This window comes from Neolamprologus brichardi, chromosome 12 (genome assembly GCF_056152115.1).
Source record: "Neolamprologus brichardi isolate AB-2024 chromosome 12, ASM5615211v1, whole genome shotgun sequence".
In the NCBI taxonomy this organism is placed as follows: Eukaryota; Metazoa; Chordata; class Actinopteri; order Cichliformes; family Cichlidae; genus Neolamprologus; species Neolamprologus brichardi.
In genome coordinates, this window is record NC_142115.1 from 24,954,556 (window position 1) to 24,975,766 (window position 21,211).

Consider the following 21,211-nt stretch of genomic DNA (forward strand, 5'->3'; position numbering starts at 1 on the left):
AATTTGTTTTTCCTCTCAGAGCCCTTCATTTCAAGGTTACATATCAAACCAGATTAACCTTGTTGCCACATTTTTAGTACACCCCACTAGTTTCCCTGTCATATGAACTGAAATAGCTTTTAAACTGCGCCTGGGGTATTCACGCTAAGCTCACTCATAAAAGCCCCTTCCGATGTTTGTTCCAGTCTTGGCCTTTAGAGACCTGCTGGTAGAATCTCAGCTCAAAGCAGTTATATTAGATGCTGATCGGTTCTCACTGGAGGTTTGCTGTGAGAGCTCTGCCACCAGCCAGAGCCCACGAGTAGTTTAAATCAACCTATTTTTGGCAACTTGTAACTGTTTTCAGTTACGCAGTGTGAGTTGAGGCATATTTTGGAGAAACATGAATGAGATATTTAAGTACATACTATAGCCAACCTTAATTTTGTCTTGTTTTATGTATTGCATCAATTGTTTGAACATAGTTGCTTACTTAGTAGTTTTATTTTTGCAGTGACAACAAAAGACACTTGCTAAAAAGTTATGTTTAGTTTGGCATGTGCTCAGGCTATTCTATTTACCCTATATTTGTTTGTGTACAGAAACGTCTATGCAGTAATTGTGTTGTTGGCACAAATTATAATTTGCAGCTAGAGCAGGTATTGTGAAAGCGGAGGTATTGCTTTCTTTTGAATTTGATTCAGTAATGTTTAACAAAATTATTGGTGTCACTGACAGCACAGAGATGGATTAGCCACCCACGTTTTCCTTTGCTTTCTGGTTACCTTGATGGGAATAAAATGATTTAGACACAACAAAAGAATTTCTGTCCAAGTTAAATCTATTTGAATACATTTATTTTTGAAATATTGATTTTGCTTGCTTTTAGGCTATGAAAATAATGGCTTCCATCAAATGAACTCTTTTGTGTCCTTTACTAAATAACTGCATAATGGAATTTGAAGGAGAGAAAAACTTCCAGCATTTTCGGTCATTTGGTGAAGTATCTGGGAAACCAGCAACACAATATCTCTGGTTTTTACTGGGTTAGAGGTAACTAGAGAGTTTCTACACATTTACTAAAATATATATTTTTAACTTAAAAAAGAATATGCATAAAAACTGTTACGTGTCAAAATATGTAAATCTAGTCTCTAAGTAAGCTTGGACATTCACACCCATTTATCCATTGTCTGCGGACCTGCCATGCTTGCAATGTTCAATGAACTGACGTCCCCTTGCTCATTCACTATTAAGAAATCTGTTGCCTTGACTTTTCTTTTCTTTTTTTTTTTATGACTTGGGCTGACCAAACGAATGCATTTCTTTCCTCTTAATGCTCTCTTCCAGTACCAATTCTACACAGAATGACATATTAAAATAGTTATTTTGACTATTTAGACATTCCTCTGTTTGCTCCTTCCTTATTTATAATTTGCACTAACCTGTGTCTCCTTTGTGTTATATTCAATAATTGTCTACTCATTATCAATTCTCATTACGTGTGTTTAGCGTAGTATAGCCTTATACTGTGTTTGGCTGATGCAGTGACTAAATTGCTCCTGGAATACATAATGTACCTGAGAAGATAACAGATGGCAGAATATATTATCGTCATTACTTTATTATGTCTGACAGTTGGCTGGAGAAAACATGTTGCATGCATTAGCATAAATATCATCTTTACAAACAGACACGCTCATAGTGGGCCCGCTATCATTGTTTATCACAGATTCTACTATAATCTTCTTGCAGTCAAACTTTGACAAGTAAACACATCAGGTTTAGGTGTTTTGATGTAATCAAAAGAAAGGTAGGATTTTGTTTAAAAGGGCAAGGAATCACAGCGTCCTAAGCAACGTTATATTTAAGTATGTGTAGTAGGAAATACTGCACAGGAAAACTGTAACAAGACTGTGTTACAGTTTATAACCGTAAAAGGCTGATGGGGTATTGTCGTCAATTGCCGGGTGAGCAGTATGGAAACCAAAATGTGTGAATGCGAGAAGTTGAAAACAAGGCGACGTAGGATTTTGAAATTTATACATTGGTGTGAGTACTAGGAGGCAGAGGGGATAGCACTGGTGGTTTATTATTTTGATTTGAAGTTGCTAGTATAAATTAATTGTCTTTATTTTTGTACAAGACTTCTGTTTGAACAGTTTGTCTTTACCTTACCTTATATAACTTGATGTCCTTGAAATGGTTTTCATCAGTCTTAAATTAAACTAAATGCACTTAATTTAACAGAAAGGAAAAGCTATTGATAACTAAGGAGTTTATTGTCTCATCTTGTAAACTAGGCCTTAGACGATTCATCAAGTAACTTTATCGCAAAGAAGCAGATTTTTTTTTTTTGCTTCAATCCTTCATTTACTCTAAGGGTTTGGGACTAAAACAGACCCGCAAGAGAAATTTAATGAGGGGGCGTGTGTGAGTAACATGGAACCAGAGTATCTAAAAAGAGGGTGAACAGCAAAGATGCAGAGCCATTTCCAAACCGGTTAGCTCAGGTGTAGTGAAACAAAGTGTGTTTGTAGTATTTAAAACAGCAGTGCCTGATACTGTAACCATCATTATAAACTTTACTGGGAAAAAGCTAGCGGGAGTCCTTAATCAAACCACCTGTTCAGCAAGCTTTAACATTAAGAAAGGCAAACTTAATGTTGAATGGAAGCAGCTACATTTTGTTTTAATCAGCAAAAATCTACAATAAAGCTACAGAAGTCAAAATAAAATGAACTGTTAATACACTGCTTAAATTGGGTAGCTTGCTGAAAGCTGACTGCAGCAATCCCACTTGTTGTTCCAGTGATACTTGCAGCAAGCGTGCTTTATATTGTAAGATAAATCCCCTACAATATAGAGAAAACCACAGCAATTATTGTGCTATTGTAGGGTCTTTACTAGTCACATCTTGAGGCATCTGTTGTTGTCATTTGGTGCTATATAAATAAAACTGAACTGAATTAAGAGTCTCACTCAGCAGTCTTATCACCTCAGATTATTTAGAAACAAAAACCATATTCTCGCAGTGTCTTTGATCCCTCTGTTTGTTATGCAATGCTCCAAAAATGACCTGTTGTCCAATTTGTAAAGTGCAACATTTACATTTCTGTTTTAGAGCTGAGCTCTGAGAACCTGCGTACCTGCTTCCACATTGTTAATGGCTACATATATTTGTCAGCCACAGAGTTTCTGCAGGTGAGACACAACAAAAGAACACTTGGACTTCACATAACTCTTATATTGGCACGATATACTGTCATAATACATGTTGGCATGCTAATCTGCATAAGTTTTTACAGAACTGAACCATCTACCCCGATTATTCCCTCCCCAGAACTACGCAGAATCCTTGTGTCGATCGTTTTGTGACCTGCTGAAAGACATCACAAATGAAGGGCAGGTGCAGGTGCTCAAGGTACTCCAGTTCCTCCCCTCTCACAAAAAGTCAAGTCACGTAGATGTTGTTTTTCCAAAATCACAGCTGATTGCGTCTCGTTCTCTTTTATTGTCTGGATTTATTTTTCATTGCTTTTAAGTTCAGCCAGTGTGAGAGGTTGTTTTGCCTGTGTGGCCACTGAAGAGCAGGTGCGCTGAAAGCACCATTATATCCAGTAAAAGGAGACACATAAACATTTACACACACAAACTGCGCAAGCACTGCTGCTTATTAACTGACACCCCATTATAATGCAAGAGGAGCTATGACTTTTTCATTACTAATAAAAGAATTCGAGAAATGGCACATAAGGAATATCAAACGGCTCACTCTAGACCCTCTTACCTGCAGCATCACCGTCTTTGATTATGAATACAAGAAGCAGCATTTAGTTTTCTTGGGAAAGTAATACAAAATGTAAAAACGCTGCATCTTCCTCATACTGTACCATCTATAAAAAGAGGGATTTTCCCATAACGACAGAAGTTTCTTTACATTTTTATGTGGCTGACCATTTCTACTTCTTTTCTGGCTTCCTCCTGAGATTTTCCTGTCAGTTTCTCTCTACTCCTTTTGCTTACTCCACCCTCTGAGGGTCGCCCTTCATCCTTCCTCGCCCTTTGTCCCTCCAGGTGGTAGAGATAGCTTTAAAGGTTAGCCCCATGCTGGGAGCCCACATGTTTCAGCCCCTGCTGCCAGCTGTCTTCAGAGGTATTGTGGATGGTGAGGTGAGTTTTACCTTTGCATCTTGCTCGAATCTACGCTGGAACTGTGTAAAAGGAGGAACCTGTAAAAATATGTTTTTCATTATTCACCACATATTTAACCTTAAATTTGTCTTTTAAGGTTTTAGTTCTTTCTCAAGTGTTAATAGTCCCGGCCCTTCTTCTAATTTGTCCTTTACTGTCACTTGAAATGAATTCTTCAAAGACTGTATAGTGGCAATTATTGATAAGTCAGCTCAGTTAAAGGTTACACATTCACAGGATTCTGCTGTGTCAGTGGGTCCATCTTTTCCCTCTTATCAAGCTTAATGACTCGTGTTTTATGTAAAACCATTTATGCGTGGTTATGTTTCATCATCTGGATGCATGATTGCGTGTCTATGATCTACAGAGATATCCCGTGGTGATGTCCACCTACCTGGGCATCATGGGTCGTGTCCTGCTCCAGAACTCCAGTTTTTTCTCGTCTTTGCTAAGTCAAATGGCTTCCGAGTGTAACCAGGAGGTGAGGTTTGATGTCTGCCCTTCATTTCTCTCTCCTCAGCACAGACTCGATGAATGTCTGTGGGAGACATAAATGCAAAGTGCCTGTTAAAAGGGAATCAGTGTGAACGAGGCTGAAAGTAATGAGCCAAGGAATTGCAAATGGTAACATTTTCAAGCCCTAAAATGTTGTCCTCCTCTACTGTGAAACTCTGAGCAAAGAAATTAATTGTGCCTAGTTCTGAGATTGCAGCCTTAATCTAAATAAATGCAAAGATGTTCCTCTCTAAGTTGTCTCTCATCATACCATGCTTACCACAGAGGACAAGATAGGAAGTTTAATCAAAAATATAGCAAAGGTTGAGACACATCTCTATACAAATTGCTGCTGCTCTTTTTTTTTTTTTTTTTACTCACTAACCCTTTTTTCTGTCCTCCTTATTTCTTTTCCTCCTTTTCTCCGCTCATCAGATGGACCAGTTGTTGGGCAATGTTATAGAGATGTGGGTTGACCGAATGGACAACATCACTCAGCCTGAGAGGAGGAAGCTGTCGTCGCTGGCTCTGCTTTCCCTCCTGCCATCTGACAACAGGTGAGAATCATTTTTGAATTCTTTTCTGTGTTGAATTTGCTTTAAGCTCATAAAAATTGGATTGAACTGCATAGCTTACTTTAGGGCACAACAGGGGGAAAGTAATGATGTTCTTGGAAAATTATTTAGTAGACTCTTGTTCATCATTACGGATATAGGTGGTGAAATGATCCTGTATATATTTCTCCTTGCAGCCGTAAAATGCAGAACAGCACAACAGCTTAACGGGCGCCTGCTTTAACACTCTGGGTGCCAATTATATGTCAGCCGAGCAGCACAAATGCGGATACTGATATACACACTTTGTACAGGCCAATGCAGACAGCTGGGTTTTCAGACTTGCATATGGGGGCGAGAATATATTGTCAGAAATAAAACGACTTTCCATCTCTCCTTAAGACTTAATGTCACAAGCTATAGTAAGCGATGTTACTTAAATCTGTAATTCATCATCCTCTAGCCAAAGCATGAAACACATTTGTTTATGTCTCTCTTCTTCTGGTGGATTATTGTCCCGACTGTAAACACTTTCTAGGCAACACCTCTCGCTATGATAAATGAGGAGATAAATACGTGGATACGTGCTGACAGACACAGAGTACCTGCCCTCTTACATTGAACTTGAACATTTTCTGTGCTGTACTGACAGGATGATGGAAATGATACATGTTTATATGTGTAAGCAGTCTTTTTTTTTTATTGTTTTTGTTTTTTTCTATTAAGATGTCACCATAATTTATCCCCCCCCCCCAGATGTAACGTTGAGCATTTTCATATGAAAGCCTGTAGAGATTTACTTGCTTTTGGAGCAGGCCTCAATAGGCCATTCTTTGGGTAGAAATTTGCCTCAAACGTGTTGCAAATACGTACGATAAGATCCACAAGCGTAAACTAAGATTTACTATTGTGTTCAATGATTTGTATGTTACTTACAAGGACTCACAAGCATGCGGTTCAATCCAAGCACAAATATGAAGCAATCTGACCACACGTAAAACTGTTTTGCAAATATGTACTTCATAAAGTTGAATAAATACTAATCATTTACTCACAACTAATTAAGTTTAGCTCACAAATCTTGGTTTACACTAGTGGATCATATCGGATGCCTTTGCAGCATTTTGGAGTCAAATTTCTCTCCATACCATTCGGGGTACTACAGTTTTTGGTATTTAGGCTTTGTAGCTTTACTCCTTGGCTCCAAAATGGAATTCATGGTGAAGTTACTTCTTTTTTTTTTAATTAGGGGAAAAGCTGCAAAACTGGCTAACTTTAAGTGACTTTTTATGCCAGATAGGCTAGTCCCAGTGTTTCAGAAACTGCTGATCTACTAGGATTTTCCCACATAACCATGTGTGGGTTTTTCAGAGAATAAGAGAAAATATCAAGTGACAAATGCCTTGTTGATGCAAGAGGTCAGAAGAGAATGGCCAAACTGCTTCGAGTTGATAGGAAAGCAACAATGACTCAAGCAACCACTTGTTACAGGCAAGAGCAGCAGAAGACCACAAAAGACACCGCTCCTATCAGTTTAGAACGGGAAACTGAGAATACAGTTTGCAGTTCATCAAATTTTGAGACCGGAGGAAAGTTGCCTGGCGTGAATAGTCTTAATTTCTACTGTAACATTCAGATGGGACGGTCAGAATTTAAAAACCTGGTTCTGTCCTGCCATGGATCAACAGTTGAAGATGCTAGCAGTAATATTTGGGGGATGTTTTCTTGGGAAACTCAAAGCTCAGAACTTATTTAATATGACTAAGTTCACTGTCATGAGATCTCAATGGGAAGCGGTGAAACAGGACATTTGTATCATGGATAGTCAGCCAACAAGTCTGCAGCGACTCGCTGATGCTGTCATGTCTCTATGGCCCAAAATCTCTGAGGAATGTTTATAGCACCTTAGTTAATCTATGCTACAAAGAATTTAAGCAGTTCTGAGAAGGCAAAAGGTGTTGAACCCAGCACTAGCAAAGGATACCTAATAAAGTGGCTGGTGATTGTATGTGATATATGTAATATGTTATATATGATTTACAAAAAAGAAATCACTAGGGGAAAGAAAAGTGAATGGGATTTACTGTGACAGAGTAGTGACTACTTCTCAAAGATTTCTACGAACTAGTTTGTAAATAGTTTTTTTTTGGCATGCAAGCCATCATGTAATCACTGTGAAGTTTTTCACTTAAGGGTGATTTAAATGACAGGCACTGAGCAGCACCACTAATCAGCTATTAGTTTTTCACTTGGGAGTTGTTTTTGGTTGATAGAATTAGAATTGACAGACATGTTAAAATGATCTTAAAGGCAAGGCCTATTTCCAGTTATTGCCATGGCCACCAATTTAAGACTGTTATTCATAACCAGGGGCACGTATGTTTAGTGATTTTATTTTACCCTCCCAGGATATTGGTAGGTATATTTTACCAAAAGGATCAACTGTAGAGCCACTGCTAGATATGATTTTGTGTGTGTGCGAGAGTTGCCTAAACCATCAGGCCAGTAATCTTTATTTCCTAATTAATATTATGGCGACTAGGTAATTGAGCACATTTCAGATTATTTAGCACTGATATCAATATTTAGTCTGATTTAGTACCATGTGTATGTTTAAAATTGCCAGACTTACAAAATAAGGGACACATCTGTGTATACTTGCTTCTTCTGTGTTTTTTCCCAGAACCATCTTTCATTCTGATTTTCCAGGTTATGGCTTGTCCTAATGCTTAGTGAACTTTATGTAGCATTGCCTGGGGTCTACCTGGCTGAGAATATGAACTGACAGAAGAAGGAACAGTTGATGTATCAGTGCCCATACTCACACTTTCTTCCCTGTTTTCTCATTCTTGTTGATGTAGGGGAGGAAAAAAACCCAAGTATATTCTGTCCACTACCACTAACCACTGAGACTCACTCAAATAGTTCACCAGTGACTGTGGCAAGTCTCCAAGCTTGTGTGGTTAGGTTTCATAAACTATATTATTTTTAAAGGTTGTTGATGTCAGTTATATTTATATAGCCCAAATTGCCAGTCACTTATCTCAGGGCACTTTAGATAGAAGGGTCAAGACCTAACAGTATTACAGAGATAAACAAGACGATACACTTTAAGTAAACACTTTCTAAAAGTCGGGAGTAATCCTTCCCTTTTAACAGAAGTAAAGCTCCAAGAGAACCAGGCTCTGGGAGGACTCTCATTTGTTACAACCAACTGGGGTGATTTTAAAGTGAAAAGTGTAGAAATAAGAGAAACAATACGACAGGCTGTTGACAGGTTGGCCGGGCTGGTAAGTGAGGACTGGGAAAATACACCTCTGCAGCCAGATATATCTGCAGAATGGCAGGTAACAAATGACAACAGAGTGAAAAAAACACAAACTGAAAGAGAAGACACAGTTAATGAGTGTTAAATCGATAATGGCTTATGAGTGCATTTAGAGTGAAGTGAGTCAGGAAGAGGCTGTTTCAGCAAACCATGCTAAATTATATGAGACTTGAGAGTTTAGGCCTAATCTTACAGTGTCTTGGGTACATGGTAGTGAATTGTTCTTTTGGAAACTAAGGAACTACAAGCAAGTGTGAACTCATGAGATATAAAATTTTCTGTTGGAGTCATGTAGTACTTGTGTGATTGGTCTCTAAATGCTTTATATGTAAAGGGGTTTTAAACTCTGGAGTTTAATTGCTAGTTTTAGGAACGGAGTAGTTCAACTAGAGGCTCTTCAAATGGCTGTTATGATACAATATTTTTTTTTAATGTAGAACTTACAGACTTAGGCTACGTCCACACGTACACGGGTATTTTTGAAAACTGAGATTTTCTGTTTTCGTTTTAAAAAATAATCCCGTCCACACGTAAAGGCAGAAATCAAGGAAAACCCTGCAGGGAACATGCCAAATCAACAGGTGGCGATATATTCCTAACCGTGCAGAAATGTTGGCCAATCAGAAGTCTAGAAGCCTCGGTGGGAAAAAGTAAACAAAGCTGGGGCATAGAAGAAGAATAGAGTGGTATGTGTGGAGGGACAGTAACTGTGTGTGTATATGTAAGCATTTAAACACTGCAGAGACTACAATTAACAGTAATAGTATTGTAGAAATTCATTTCACCGAAACAATAACGTGGCGCACAGTGTGATTTCAAAAAAATGCGCACACCTTTGACGCTGCGTTTTCTGTTTTTCTCGTCCACATGTAAATGCAAAAACGGAGTTTTCAAAAGTCTCTGTTTTCAGTGACCAAAAACACTGTTTACGTGTCGACGAAAGATGCAAACGCATAGAAAAATCTGTCTTTTCAAAAATACCCGGGTACGTGTGGACGTAGCCATAGTGATATAAGTGATAACAGTGAACCAATAATCAGATAAGACATACAGGATAGAGGAAGACAGGACAAAAAAAGTAAGACTGCTTGTACTTGTGTGGGGGGGTGTTTATGTATAAGAAATTAATATAGTCCTATCTAGAAGTAGCAACTGGGCTAGTTTTCATTGTAAGATAGAATTACTATGAATTTCGCCCATATGAAATGCATATGATGTGAAAATATTGTTTCACATCATGTGGACACTTCACTGTGTGGACAACATGATAAGGCTTTGTGTGAGTAACTAATAAAGTAAAAGGAAAATAACACTGTCCCATTTTTTTTTTCCAGTGAAAATGTACTGATGATGTCCAAAGTGATGGTGAGATCAGCATGAGTAATGAAGCTCTGTTCTCTGTGTTATCAGCGTGATTCAGGACAAGTTCTGTGGCATCGTCAACATTTGTGTTGAGGCATTACATGATGTAATGACAGAAGATTCTGAAACGGGCACTTTCAAAGAGTAAGTATTCATATTTTTTTCCTTGACAAATGAAGAGCAGAAAAAAAAACTGTGTTTATAAACGTGGAAATTATACAGTCCAAACCTTCCCATCAATTTTTTCACAAATGAATGGAGTTTGTAATTTTGACAAAACTCATGCATAATGAATGAAGACGCCCAAAAGTGCTTGAAGCACTACAAATGCAGATGCGATGCTGAAGTTGGAATTTATCAAATGCAAACCTCAGAAGAAATCTTTTGAGATAAAAATTAATTTCATGGGGGCAGCGGCTCACTACAGGGAAAACAAGGAACGCAAATGAGAGATTGACTTGGTTGTATTTGCACCTTGATAAAACCTCACAGTAATGCCCGTGTCTGAGTTACCATCACTTTCTCACTGTGGGAAAAGTTACTGAGTACAGCGCTCCTTACACTTTGAACCTCCTCTATATATTTCAATATTTTTGGTCTCTTTCTCAGCAGTTTCTTAGCAGATGTTCATCAAACATAGACACCTATTCACTGCTGTGAAAGATGCTCAGCACCATACTAAGATCTAATGGTGTGAAATGAACTGAAAAGCTGGGAGCAAAGTCTACTGTATGTGTTTGTTTGCCAGTGATATGTTGAATCGTTTTGGGTCCCTGTCGGGTGTGACACGAGCAGTAATATATTTGTAGATGAACATATTCCTCTGAGCGTTGTTTGCTGTTTATAAATGCAGTCAGCTGAGACAGAAAACAGTGAGTAATACAATCATTCCCCTTTTATTTTGGAATTACGTAAACTTTCAAATGAACAGACCTCTGTTTTCGTGAGTGGTTTAGAATTGTTCTTGCATAGTGTGAAATGAGAAGTCCTTACGGCCATGAATGAAATTCAGTAAAATAACAGTCAATTTGGCATGCTACAGTTTTTCAGTGTTAACAGTACAAGATGTTGACTGTAGCTTCTTTAATGACGTGCCCAGAAGAATTACCATTTACTAGTCTGCATTTTTGTCTACCCAGAATTGTGAGTTAATTAATTTGTGTCACTTTGAATGTCATTGGTTTAGGTGGAATAGAGTTAAAATTTCTGATCACGAGTTATCAGTAGCTACGCGCCACAATCACAGTGTGACATTCAGGACCCCCCCACCTTATCTCTACTCACAATAAGGCTTAAGTAAGGACAAAGGAAATAAAAAACCATACACAGATTTTATACTGTGCACAAAGGTTTTACTTGTAATTCTCTCTGCATGCAGATGAACCAATATGAATAGCATTCAGGAAAAAAGGGGTGCCAGAGGGTTCAGCATTTGGAGTGCCTGTGTATGCATGCTGCCTGTTCTGAAATTGTCTCCTACTGTGTAGGTTTATTTGCGGTTATTAATATTGAGTTGAATATTATTGTGTTTGCAGCTGCATGCTGATGAGCCATTTTGAAGAGCCCAAGCTGAGTGATGATGAGGAGCCACCAACTGAGCAGGACAAGAGGAAGAAACTGGTGAGTGAAATGCGTAATTCATACACGGTACAGATCTAATTTTGAAATCTTTAAATCAGTTTTTCTCTTGTTTCATTTCCATTACTGGATAATAGACAAATAGCTTTAATAATGAATTTATTTCTTATTGTTTTGAGTTTAATTTTCTGTTTATCAGAGTGTCTTTCTGTGTCCCATCTGTTCTTGTGATAGTTTATGCCACTCTGGAACTCATACAGTAGCTGCAGAGAGGAGCATAAAAGGTTCATTCCAGGCAGCGAAAAGGAAAACGGTCACTTTATGTAGTATGTTGTCAGACAGCAGTTCAAAGCAAGCTCAAAGCCTCCTGCAAGTCTTTAGATAAGCATGAATGTCAGTGAGTACCCATATGTGGCCCCTAGGTGGGAGATGTACACCAATTAAGTGGTGCATGTATGTATGAGCATGCATCCTCTGAGGATGCTTCCTGTACCACTTTACACTGTGAAAGTTCACAAATCGCTTCACTCATTCACACTATTGTTTAGTTATATTGTTGGTATCCGTGGTCTTCTCTAAATGTGTGCTTAGGCAAAATTTTATTTTTTTGTACAAATGGGATTTTATTTGTGTTTGAGTAAATACAGCTATATTTATATTCTTGTTTTACTTTTCTTTGCATGTGTGTGCGTGTTTTTTGCTTGGCAGCATCCCAGTGCACTTATCACCTCAGCCCAGACCCTGACTTTTTGCTCCAGGGGAGAGAGGAGAGAAGACTTAAAGTCACACCTCTCTCTGCTTTTTAATGTTTGTGAGTCTGTGTGCTTGGAGACGTGCATGAATACATGTGTGCAAGCAATGGGAGTGCCCGCATGATGGACTTTTCTATGTGAGGCAAGTTGATGAGAAAGGAGACTAGTGACACTTTTTAGCAACTGTGTCTGCATCTGTATGAAAAAAAATTTGCATGAATGTCTATATTTTTCTGCTGGTCTCAAAGATCTTGTGAGAGACACAGGTATCATTATTATTATTATTTTTATTTTTATTTCTTTTTACATTTTTTCCTCTCATGTTCTTTCTCATCAGTTGACATTGAAAATCAGTGATCAGCTAATGTGAAAAACCATAATTTTGTTCCTGAAATTTAAAATCGTTATCTCCATGTGGCTTGATTATGTTTCAGGTCCACTTCTGAGTGAATTTATTTTTTCCGGCTTTCATCAGAAGCTGCTTCATATGTCTGCCATCTGCATCACTGGGGTAGCATAGGGGTCTGTTTGTGTCAGTGCCGCATAAACAGTGGCGTGCAGGTACGGGCAGAAGCCCTGGATACTGGCACTTAAGACATGAAATGTCACATCTCTAGAGATGAAGAAGCTTGAGGTAGTGGAGGAGGTGAAGCAGGCCCAAATAGATCTGAACACACCTCCATGCATGTTTTATTGGAACTGAAGTCCGATAGAGAGGTGGAATCTCTCCTCCTGCCACCCTGTGCAGGCGTGTGGATAGTCATGTTTTCCTAAATTTAGCCCTTAATTTAGAATTTTCCCTTTTGAATAAAATGTTTGTTTTTTTTAAATAAAGTACATTTAAAAGAAATTGAGACCATTTTGCATAGAAAATCTTTGCAGATAAATTTGCTTTCCAATACCATATACTGAGTGTTGATTTATCACAGTGGCTGTCAGTTAATTACAGGAAAATATATAATGCAGAATGAGTTCTGTTTTGTTAAACCACTGACACATTTTCTAGTGTTTCTTGCAGTATAGTGAAAAAGTCTTGAAACATCCCTTATATCTCTATTCTGTTAAGAAAAATAAAAAAGTTCTGCACCTGTTTGAACATGTGGAGCTATGCAGGACATGGAAATGGAGTTTATAAGGGAAAAGCAGACTTCTATTGTAGCAATTCTAACGCGCTTAAAAGTTGATATTTGGTATGAACACATTTATTCAACACAGCCTGAACTCTTCTGTTTTGCTCAATTTTTCATTCTGTATATTATCCTGTTTCTTCTTCAGGTACTTCAAAAAAACTATAGTTTTTTAGGCCTGCCACTTCATCTTTTATCCTCCACTTGTCCAGTTTCCTTAATTTTCCTAGATACAAACTGCACACCATGCTAAAATAGAAGTTTTCAGCCAACAGGTCTTTGAGAATTACTCTGTTGGGGAAAAAAAAGGATTTGATGACTGTTAAATTCATATGTTTTGATCTAAAAAAAAATGGGAACAAATGTGGTTTTTGAGGCTAGTGATACAATCTAAAGTTGTTTAGACACAATGCTGGTTCATCCAATTGTTAGGTGCCTTTTTGTGCTTGAATAATTCAAAAACAGTGTTGAGTAGGGGTTATTGGGATCACCTGAGTGCTCACAGTAACAAATAAAGAAAAAATATTTCTATAAAAATGGTAAGGTACAAGACTGGATTGAAAATGAGTGAAAAAGAAGTCAAAGTCTCTCTTTGGAAACAATATAAAGAGATGAGAGTTGGCTTAGGATTAGTCCTGTTTACCAGGAAGGAAGATTAAGTAATTCTTCAAGCAGATATAGACATGTATTTTCTTTAAACAAAATGATTACTTTAGTTTCTTTCTTAGTTTTCTTTTTTCTTTTCCTTGGACTTTTGAGCTTATGTTTGAGTCATTAACTGTTTGTGTGGATGAATAGAACTCTGTTTATTTTCTTAATTTTCAAAGTGCCTGAAAAAGAAAGACTTTGAGCAATGTAGTCCAGCTTTGTACTTCCTTAAAGTAGCCACCTCACAGGGGCAGAGTGCGAATAAAAATTGGACTTCTGACTTGGACTATCACACCTAAATCGATCTCCCATGGAGTGTGAGATTAGAATTCAAACTGGATAGTATAGAAGTAAATGGCAGGACCAGTCATATTGTAATTTTTGTTATTTATAGGGGTTCTTCATTCTTCATTGAAGCAAATCACAATCATGAAGCGTCTCGATTGGACTGATTGCTGTCAGTGCAGGGGACCATTGATTTCACACCAGCCCCTGTCAGCCCATTATAGAAAGTGAAAGTTTCAGTACTTGAGCTTGGTGATGACTATTAACAAACGAAGGGAAATGTCAGCAGTGTCTCTTAAAAGGAATAATTTAATGAATATACTATTGTGGAAATGCTAAAGATTAAATATAAAAGAGTGAATAATTAAAGAACATTATAGTTGTCTCATCTGATCTTTGTAACTACTATTTTTTGCTAAATGATGTTTCTTCCCTCATCTTTTGCTATTTATCTGTCTTTATACATTATAGTATAGTTAGCCATTTAACATCTGCCTGCAGGTATTGGTTTGGTGTTTTGTTTTGTCTTGTCAAATTACATTTAGCTGCTTCCAAACACAGATTCACAGTCCTGATCAATGGGTGAATAAAGTGAGAATAGAAAAATTACTGTAATCATTGATTCAGTTGTTGTAAGCTGATCCCTTTAGGGATTGCCATAGTGGATCATCTGCCTCCATCTTATTCTATCCCTTGCATGCTCTTGTCACACCAACCCTCTGCATGTCCTCCTCTAAAGTTTTCTTGTTTTCCTCCTGCCTGGCAGCTCTGTGTTGAACATCCTTTGTCCAATATATCTCTTTTCTACACATGTCCAAAACATCTCAGCCTTGGCTCGCTAACCTTGTCTCCAAACTGCTCCTGAGCTGTCCCTCTGATTATACACATTTCTAATCTTGTCCATTCTGGTCACTCTGAACAAAAATCTTAGCATCTCTACCTCTAGCTCGGCCTTTTTTTCCCCTTTTTTTTTTTGGTTACTGCCACTGTCTCCAACCATATATCATAGCAGATCTCACCGCTGCCTTGCAAACCTTCTCTTTCACTCTTGTTGCTGTCTTTCTGTCACAAATCACCCCTGACACTTGTTTCCACCCACTCCACACTCTCTTCTTCATCCCTCTTATATGCCGTGCATTGCTTTGGATGGTTGACTCCAGGTATTTAAACTCATCAGCCTTCACTATATCTACTCCCTGCTTGTTCACCTTTCCACCTGTCTTCCTCTCATTTACACACTTGTATTCTGACTGCCTTCTTCTTTCTTTCATATGCACAAGACCATAACAACAAATCTTGCTCCTGCCATCTCTTCATCTCCTACTGATTCTACCGATCCTTAATGTATTGCTTGCCAGTTAGTTCAAGAAGACCCAATTTATTACCTGTACTGACAAAGTGAACAAAACTAACAAAACCTGTTGTGGTTTTTACATCAAAAATATAACTCATTTACTAATTTATGACTTTTCTAATGCATATAAAAATGAAAAAGTTTCACATTAAAAACCCAGAGAAACATTAAAAATTATTTTATACTCTTATTTTGTCAGGTGGCCAATATAATAATAATAATAATAATGATGGATTGGATTTATATAGCGCTTTTCAAGGCACCCAAAGTGCTTTACAATGCCACTATTCATTCACTCTCGCATTCACACTTGGTAAATATGTTTACCAAACCTAAATATCTTGCATTATCTTGCATTTATCAGCAGTGTACTGGCCTTTTTTCTATATGTTAACAAATCCCGATTAGCCAGGAAAAAATCCACAGTTGTTTCCAGCCCTATCGGCCTAATAACTCACCCAGTGGACCTGTCACTTTGGAAACTGGGATCAGTTGCAACACACAACGAAGTTAAATTTCATTGAAATCAACTCTTACTGTTGCAGCCTTGGACTTACATGTTCGCCCATGAAATCTGAGTATTCTAGACAACCAGACTAAGCTAACTGCTGCTGTGTTTTGGCTTCTGTTCATAATGCATTATTTGATTCCTGTGCTTCATCTACAAGGCCAGTACCATCAAACAACAAGAAGGATAGGCAACATCAAAGACTTAGTCCAGTGGGTACTAATGACATGGGTTCTGTTTGTTGTGTTATGGGGGCACACACACACTTGAGCCCAATTACTCTCTCTCGTCTTTTTTTAAAAAAACAAAACAAAACAACTACACTACGCTAATGTATGTGCACAGCACACATAAAGGTTATTGTGCTGCATTTATGTAAGTAAATGCCAATTACTGATTGAACTACAACATAAAAGTAAAAAATACATCTGCCCTCTTGCAATCAAATCTTCAGAAATAAATAGGTATATAGTGAGCTGGCTGTTTTCCAAACCTAGTCACTGAATAGTGATCCAGGAAGGTCACACTTGATTGAATACTTTGAGCAATGCAAATAAAATTCCATTTGCCTCCGTTGTAGTGTTTAGACCATAGAACTAGAAAAGAAAATCCAATACCTATTTACATAGCAAAATACCACAAGGTTTAATTTCCATCTTTATGGACTGCTTAAATAAGCAACCCTTGTACTATTTGTAATAGTGTGTGTTGTAGGCAGGTACCTTTCTCAAGGGCAAATCAATAGTAATTGCTAAGGAAGGAATGTGTACACTAATGAGCCGCAACATTAATTTGTGTAACTTCCTCTCCTACTGCCAAAATAGCTCTGACCTCGAGAAATGGACAAGGGACGTAAGGAAATGCTCTGTTTGCTACTTTATTCATATTTTTCTTTTTCTTTGTTTTTGTTTCTTTTGTTTTTTTTTTCAGACTACATGATTTGCCAAAAAATTGTGACCCAGTTACAGTACAATTAAATAGGACTTGTATTAGGGAAAGCACAGAGTTAGAGAATCTGGGATACTACACACATAACATTACTAAAAGAAAAGTTGGCCAAGTTTTTTTTTTTTTTTAAAGTGTGTTCACTTACACACACACAATAAGGAGGCCACAATAAGAGTTACATGTTGCATAGTCTCGGAAAACCTGTTCCCCTGCATGTTTTCCGTATTCCACTTTTTTTTTTCAAAAACATTGATGTTGGACATCAGCTCTTGGAATTGGACTCCACATATCATAACGCATATTACTTCTTATGGGTAATTATATGACAGCTGCGTTGTAGCATCCCAGGTGCACACCAGCTACATATCCTCATTTTCTAAGTCTCATTTGGTGTGCTTTACTGAGGAGTACATCAAATGTTTTGTTTAATGTAATTTCGATTTATTTGAACAGAATGCTTGGTTTAGTCATTTATAGCATTTGCCTCAAGATGTGTAACTGATGAGATTTTTGTTCCAGGCTATTAGGCTAATGAGTTGATCTTCAGTACCGCGTTATTCTGGAGTTGGTATTGGAAAGGTTTGGTAAAAATGATAGTGCTATAACAATTATTTTCAAAGTTGTTCTATGAATGTGAAAAGTGACAATGTTACAGTCAATCTCGGGCCAGCAGAAGTTTGACTGCAGCTCTACCTGAATGTTGTTACACAAATGCGATTACATTCATAAATAGAAATAAAATTGTATATATTGTATTTAGTTAAGAAGCATTCATTGCATCCTTGTACCAAAACAAAGGATTTTGCTTTACAAAAAACACCTTCAGATTTAGCCAATGCCAGTTTGTCATACTCAGATGTGGGACAGCAAGTTGGCATACAGGTTTCTTTCTTTCTTTCTTTCTTTACTTATTTTTTCAAATTGCCATTTTTGAGAAAAAGTAGTTGGTGTTTGTTGTTTGTTTTGTTTTGTTATGTTTGACAAAATAGGCGAAAAATTTAATTAGCTAAAGTCTGAAAATTTTAAAGTGTATGGAGTTTGACATGTTGTCCAGCGTGGTTTAAAATCGTAGATATGGAAAAAATATTCCTATCACATTGTTGCACTGTGGTTGGTATTGCTCAAAATGAATATAAAACAGTTTTTCAAGAGAATACTTATTATGTGTAGATTAGCCAAGTAACTAATTTGGCTCCTTAAATAAAAATTTAATTAAACATGCTTGAGTTATTAAGATGATAAATTAAGAAAGTTGGTGCATTTAAAATTCACATTACAAGTTTTCATTTCTCAGAGTTAACCAAAAGTATTATTTAAAGCTTTGATGAGCTACCAATGAATCTTTGAATTGATCTTGTCATTCAACGGTTTTTCATTATTTCATTTTAAAGAACAATCAACTTGCCTCTAAAGGTCTTCCAGAGGTATATATTTATAGGAAATGAGTTTCAGCGTGTTATCAATTCACTCCGAGTCACACAAAGCATTAGTAATGAAGACTTGTCATTCTTGCTTTATTATTGCTCCTGTTCTCAAGCAGACCATCGGTGTCAGTATAATTTGGTTTTGTTGAATAACAGACCTCTCTGTTATTTTGTAGCACAAGATATAAAGATTTTCCTTTGTACTGCTTAAGACATACAGAGTTATCAAAATTTGTTTTCATCTCTGTCGGTTCCCAGCTTTATTGTCCATGAGAGCAGTCGGAGTTGGCATGATTGCAGTTTTTTTTTTTTTTTAAATTGGCAAGCGATATAGAAAAGCTAATAGGCTTATCAAGAAATGCAGAATATTGCATTGTGTCTGTAAGGCAGTACTCGGAATGCTGTCATTGTGTTCTGTTTGGATAGTTGACTAGAGTAAGTTATTATTGGTAAGTTAAAGTAAATATACAGATTGATCTGCAACCCCAAAGCCATGCAGTATGTGGTTTAGCAGTATCTTGCTGAAATATGCAAGGCCTTCCCTGAAACAGACATCTGGATCGGACCACATGTTGCCGATAGTGCCCCCATACCATCATAGGTACAGCGTCCATGTTTTCTACAGTGGATTTCAAATTTTGATCCATCTGCCCACAGAACAATTTCCCACTTTGCCTCAGTCCATTTTTAATCTGTTTTGTCAGAGATGACTGCATTTCTGGATCATTTTCACATATTACTTATTCTTTGCATGGTAGAGCTTTGACTTGCATTTGTGGTTGACACACACAATGATTTCCTTCTCTTCTGAGCCTATGCAGTGATTTTTTTTAATCACTGCATAGGCTCAGTGTTTTTAATTGAGTGCTGAGGACCTGAAGATCATGAGCGTCCAGTGTTGAGATTTTTTTCTCTTTTTCCAATTGGTGAACCAATGCACATCTTTACTTCTGAAGAAAACTGCGTTTCTGAGATGCTATCCATATGTATACAATCTTGTTACTGATCTGTTGCCAGTTAACCTAATTAGTGGCAAAATGTTTCAAAATTTTCCTCCAGTGGTGTCTGTTTAGTACCACTTATTTTTACCCCCTGTCCCGGCCTTTTTCCAGCATGTTGCTGCCATGACCTACTTCACTATTTCTTGAATCTTTTGTGAAACAGTCAAATGTCTCATTTTAAACATTTGATATGTCTTCTATTGTGACACTCAGCTCAATGTCACAGAGAAAATGAGAAGCGTTAGGAAGGTAACCAGAAGGCAGTTTACCTCCATTTCCATGACTTACATTAAATCAGTTTCCTAGATATCCACACAAGCTTCTGCTCGACTAATGAGGCTAAAACAGCAGATAAAAACATGAGATTTTTTCATCCATGAGCTACCTGTAATGTTTCTTATAACTGATGCATGAAACAAACATAAATGCCATCATATTTGGGCTGAACAGACTTTTTTTTTTTATCACTCTAATTGGATCAAGAGGTCTGACCTTGTGCATTTCCAGCATAAATACACCAATTTTCAACCTCAGCAGAGATCAAATCTGACAGAATGATTTACATCTGTAATGCTATTCAGGACTTTAAAGGATTCTCAGATCCCTGTTAGACTAGTGCTAAACAGTTATCATTAGTGTTGGCATACTGATGACTCTATTCCATGTTAACATTTTAATAAGACTGTGCTCTTAAAAAGAGAAGCCAGATATTATGATGTTATGCATGCACCACGGGGAGCATTAGAATGATTTTGCCCTATGACATCTCTGCCAGTCTTTGTTTTTACATTTCAGCGCTGCTAATCAGATGATGCACCCAAAAGCATGTTGAGTATTTAAACCTGTCAGCTCCCTGCATTTATTCGGAGTTAATTAGTCTGATTCAAATAATGAGGATAATTGATCTTTGCTCTGACAATTCACTTGTAAAATCGATCATTATGTATCTTAATTACCAGTGAAAAGCTTATTCATTCTGCATATGGTTCATTACAGCGCTAACAAATCTCTATGATTTTGATTGTTTGGTAGGAGAACAATACAGTGTAATTCACGCTATTGCACTTTTCTCACCAATCACCATGTTAATGCTATGCTATGTAAAGAACTCTGGCTGTTTATTCATTTTTTCTTCTTTTATTTTTATATGCAATTGTAATTCTTATTTTTATTATTTTAATTGATGATTTTACTGCTCTAAATCTTTTATTTTCCTAATTTGCCATTCTGCCTTCTTTGCCTCTCTCACTTGCAGCTTTCTGTAGAAATTGATACTTTTTTATATGCGCTATGCTACCAGTGGAAGCCGGTCACTAATGTTTATTGATAATATGACCGATACAAGTAGGGTGAATTATGAAGTGTACAGGTCTATATTAGCTGCTCAGACTGAGCCAAATACAGCAAAACTGATAGAACAGCACTTCACAATGCAAATAATGACCCAAAACAAGTTTAAAAGGCAAAGAAATTGAATGTTCGGCAGTGGCTAAGTCAGCCATCTGATCTCAACCCAATAGAGCATGCCTTTCAGTTCCTGAAGACCGAAATGAATGCAGAAAACCCCACAAACAACCAGCAACTGAAGGCAGCTGCACTAAAGGTCTAACAGAGCATCTGAAGTGAGGAAACGCACTATTTGGTGATGTGAACGGGTACTAGTCTTTGATTGTA

At 37.3% G+C, this 21,211-nt stretch overlaps 1 protein-coding gene across 1 annotated transcript in view; it reads left to right on the plus strand.

Moving 5' to 3' along the window:
- ipo11 (importin 11) overlaps window positions 1–21,211 on the plus strand; it is a 117,525-nt gene that overhangs the window by 78,182 nt on the left and 18,132 nt on the right. Inside the window, exons 23-29 of the mRNA XM_006789810.2 lie at window positions 3,104–3,183; window positions 3,323–3,403; window positions 4,057–4,152; window positions 4,541–4,654; window positions 5,104–5,225; window positions 9,961–10,056; window positions 11,448–11,532. Coding sequence (XP_006789873.1) covers window positions 3,104–3,183; window positions 3,323–3,403; window positions 4,057–4,152; window positions 4,541–4,654; window positions 5,104–5,225; window positions 9,961–10,056; window positions 11,448–11,532 — 674 coding nt within the window. The remainder of the gene's footprint in view (window positions 1–3,103; window positions 3,184–3,322; window positions 3,404–4,056; window positions 4,153–4,540; window positions 4,655–5,103; window positions 5,226–9,960; window positions 10,057–11,447; window positions 11,533–21,211) is intronic.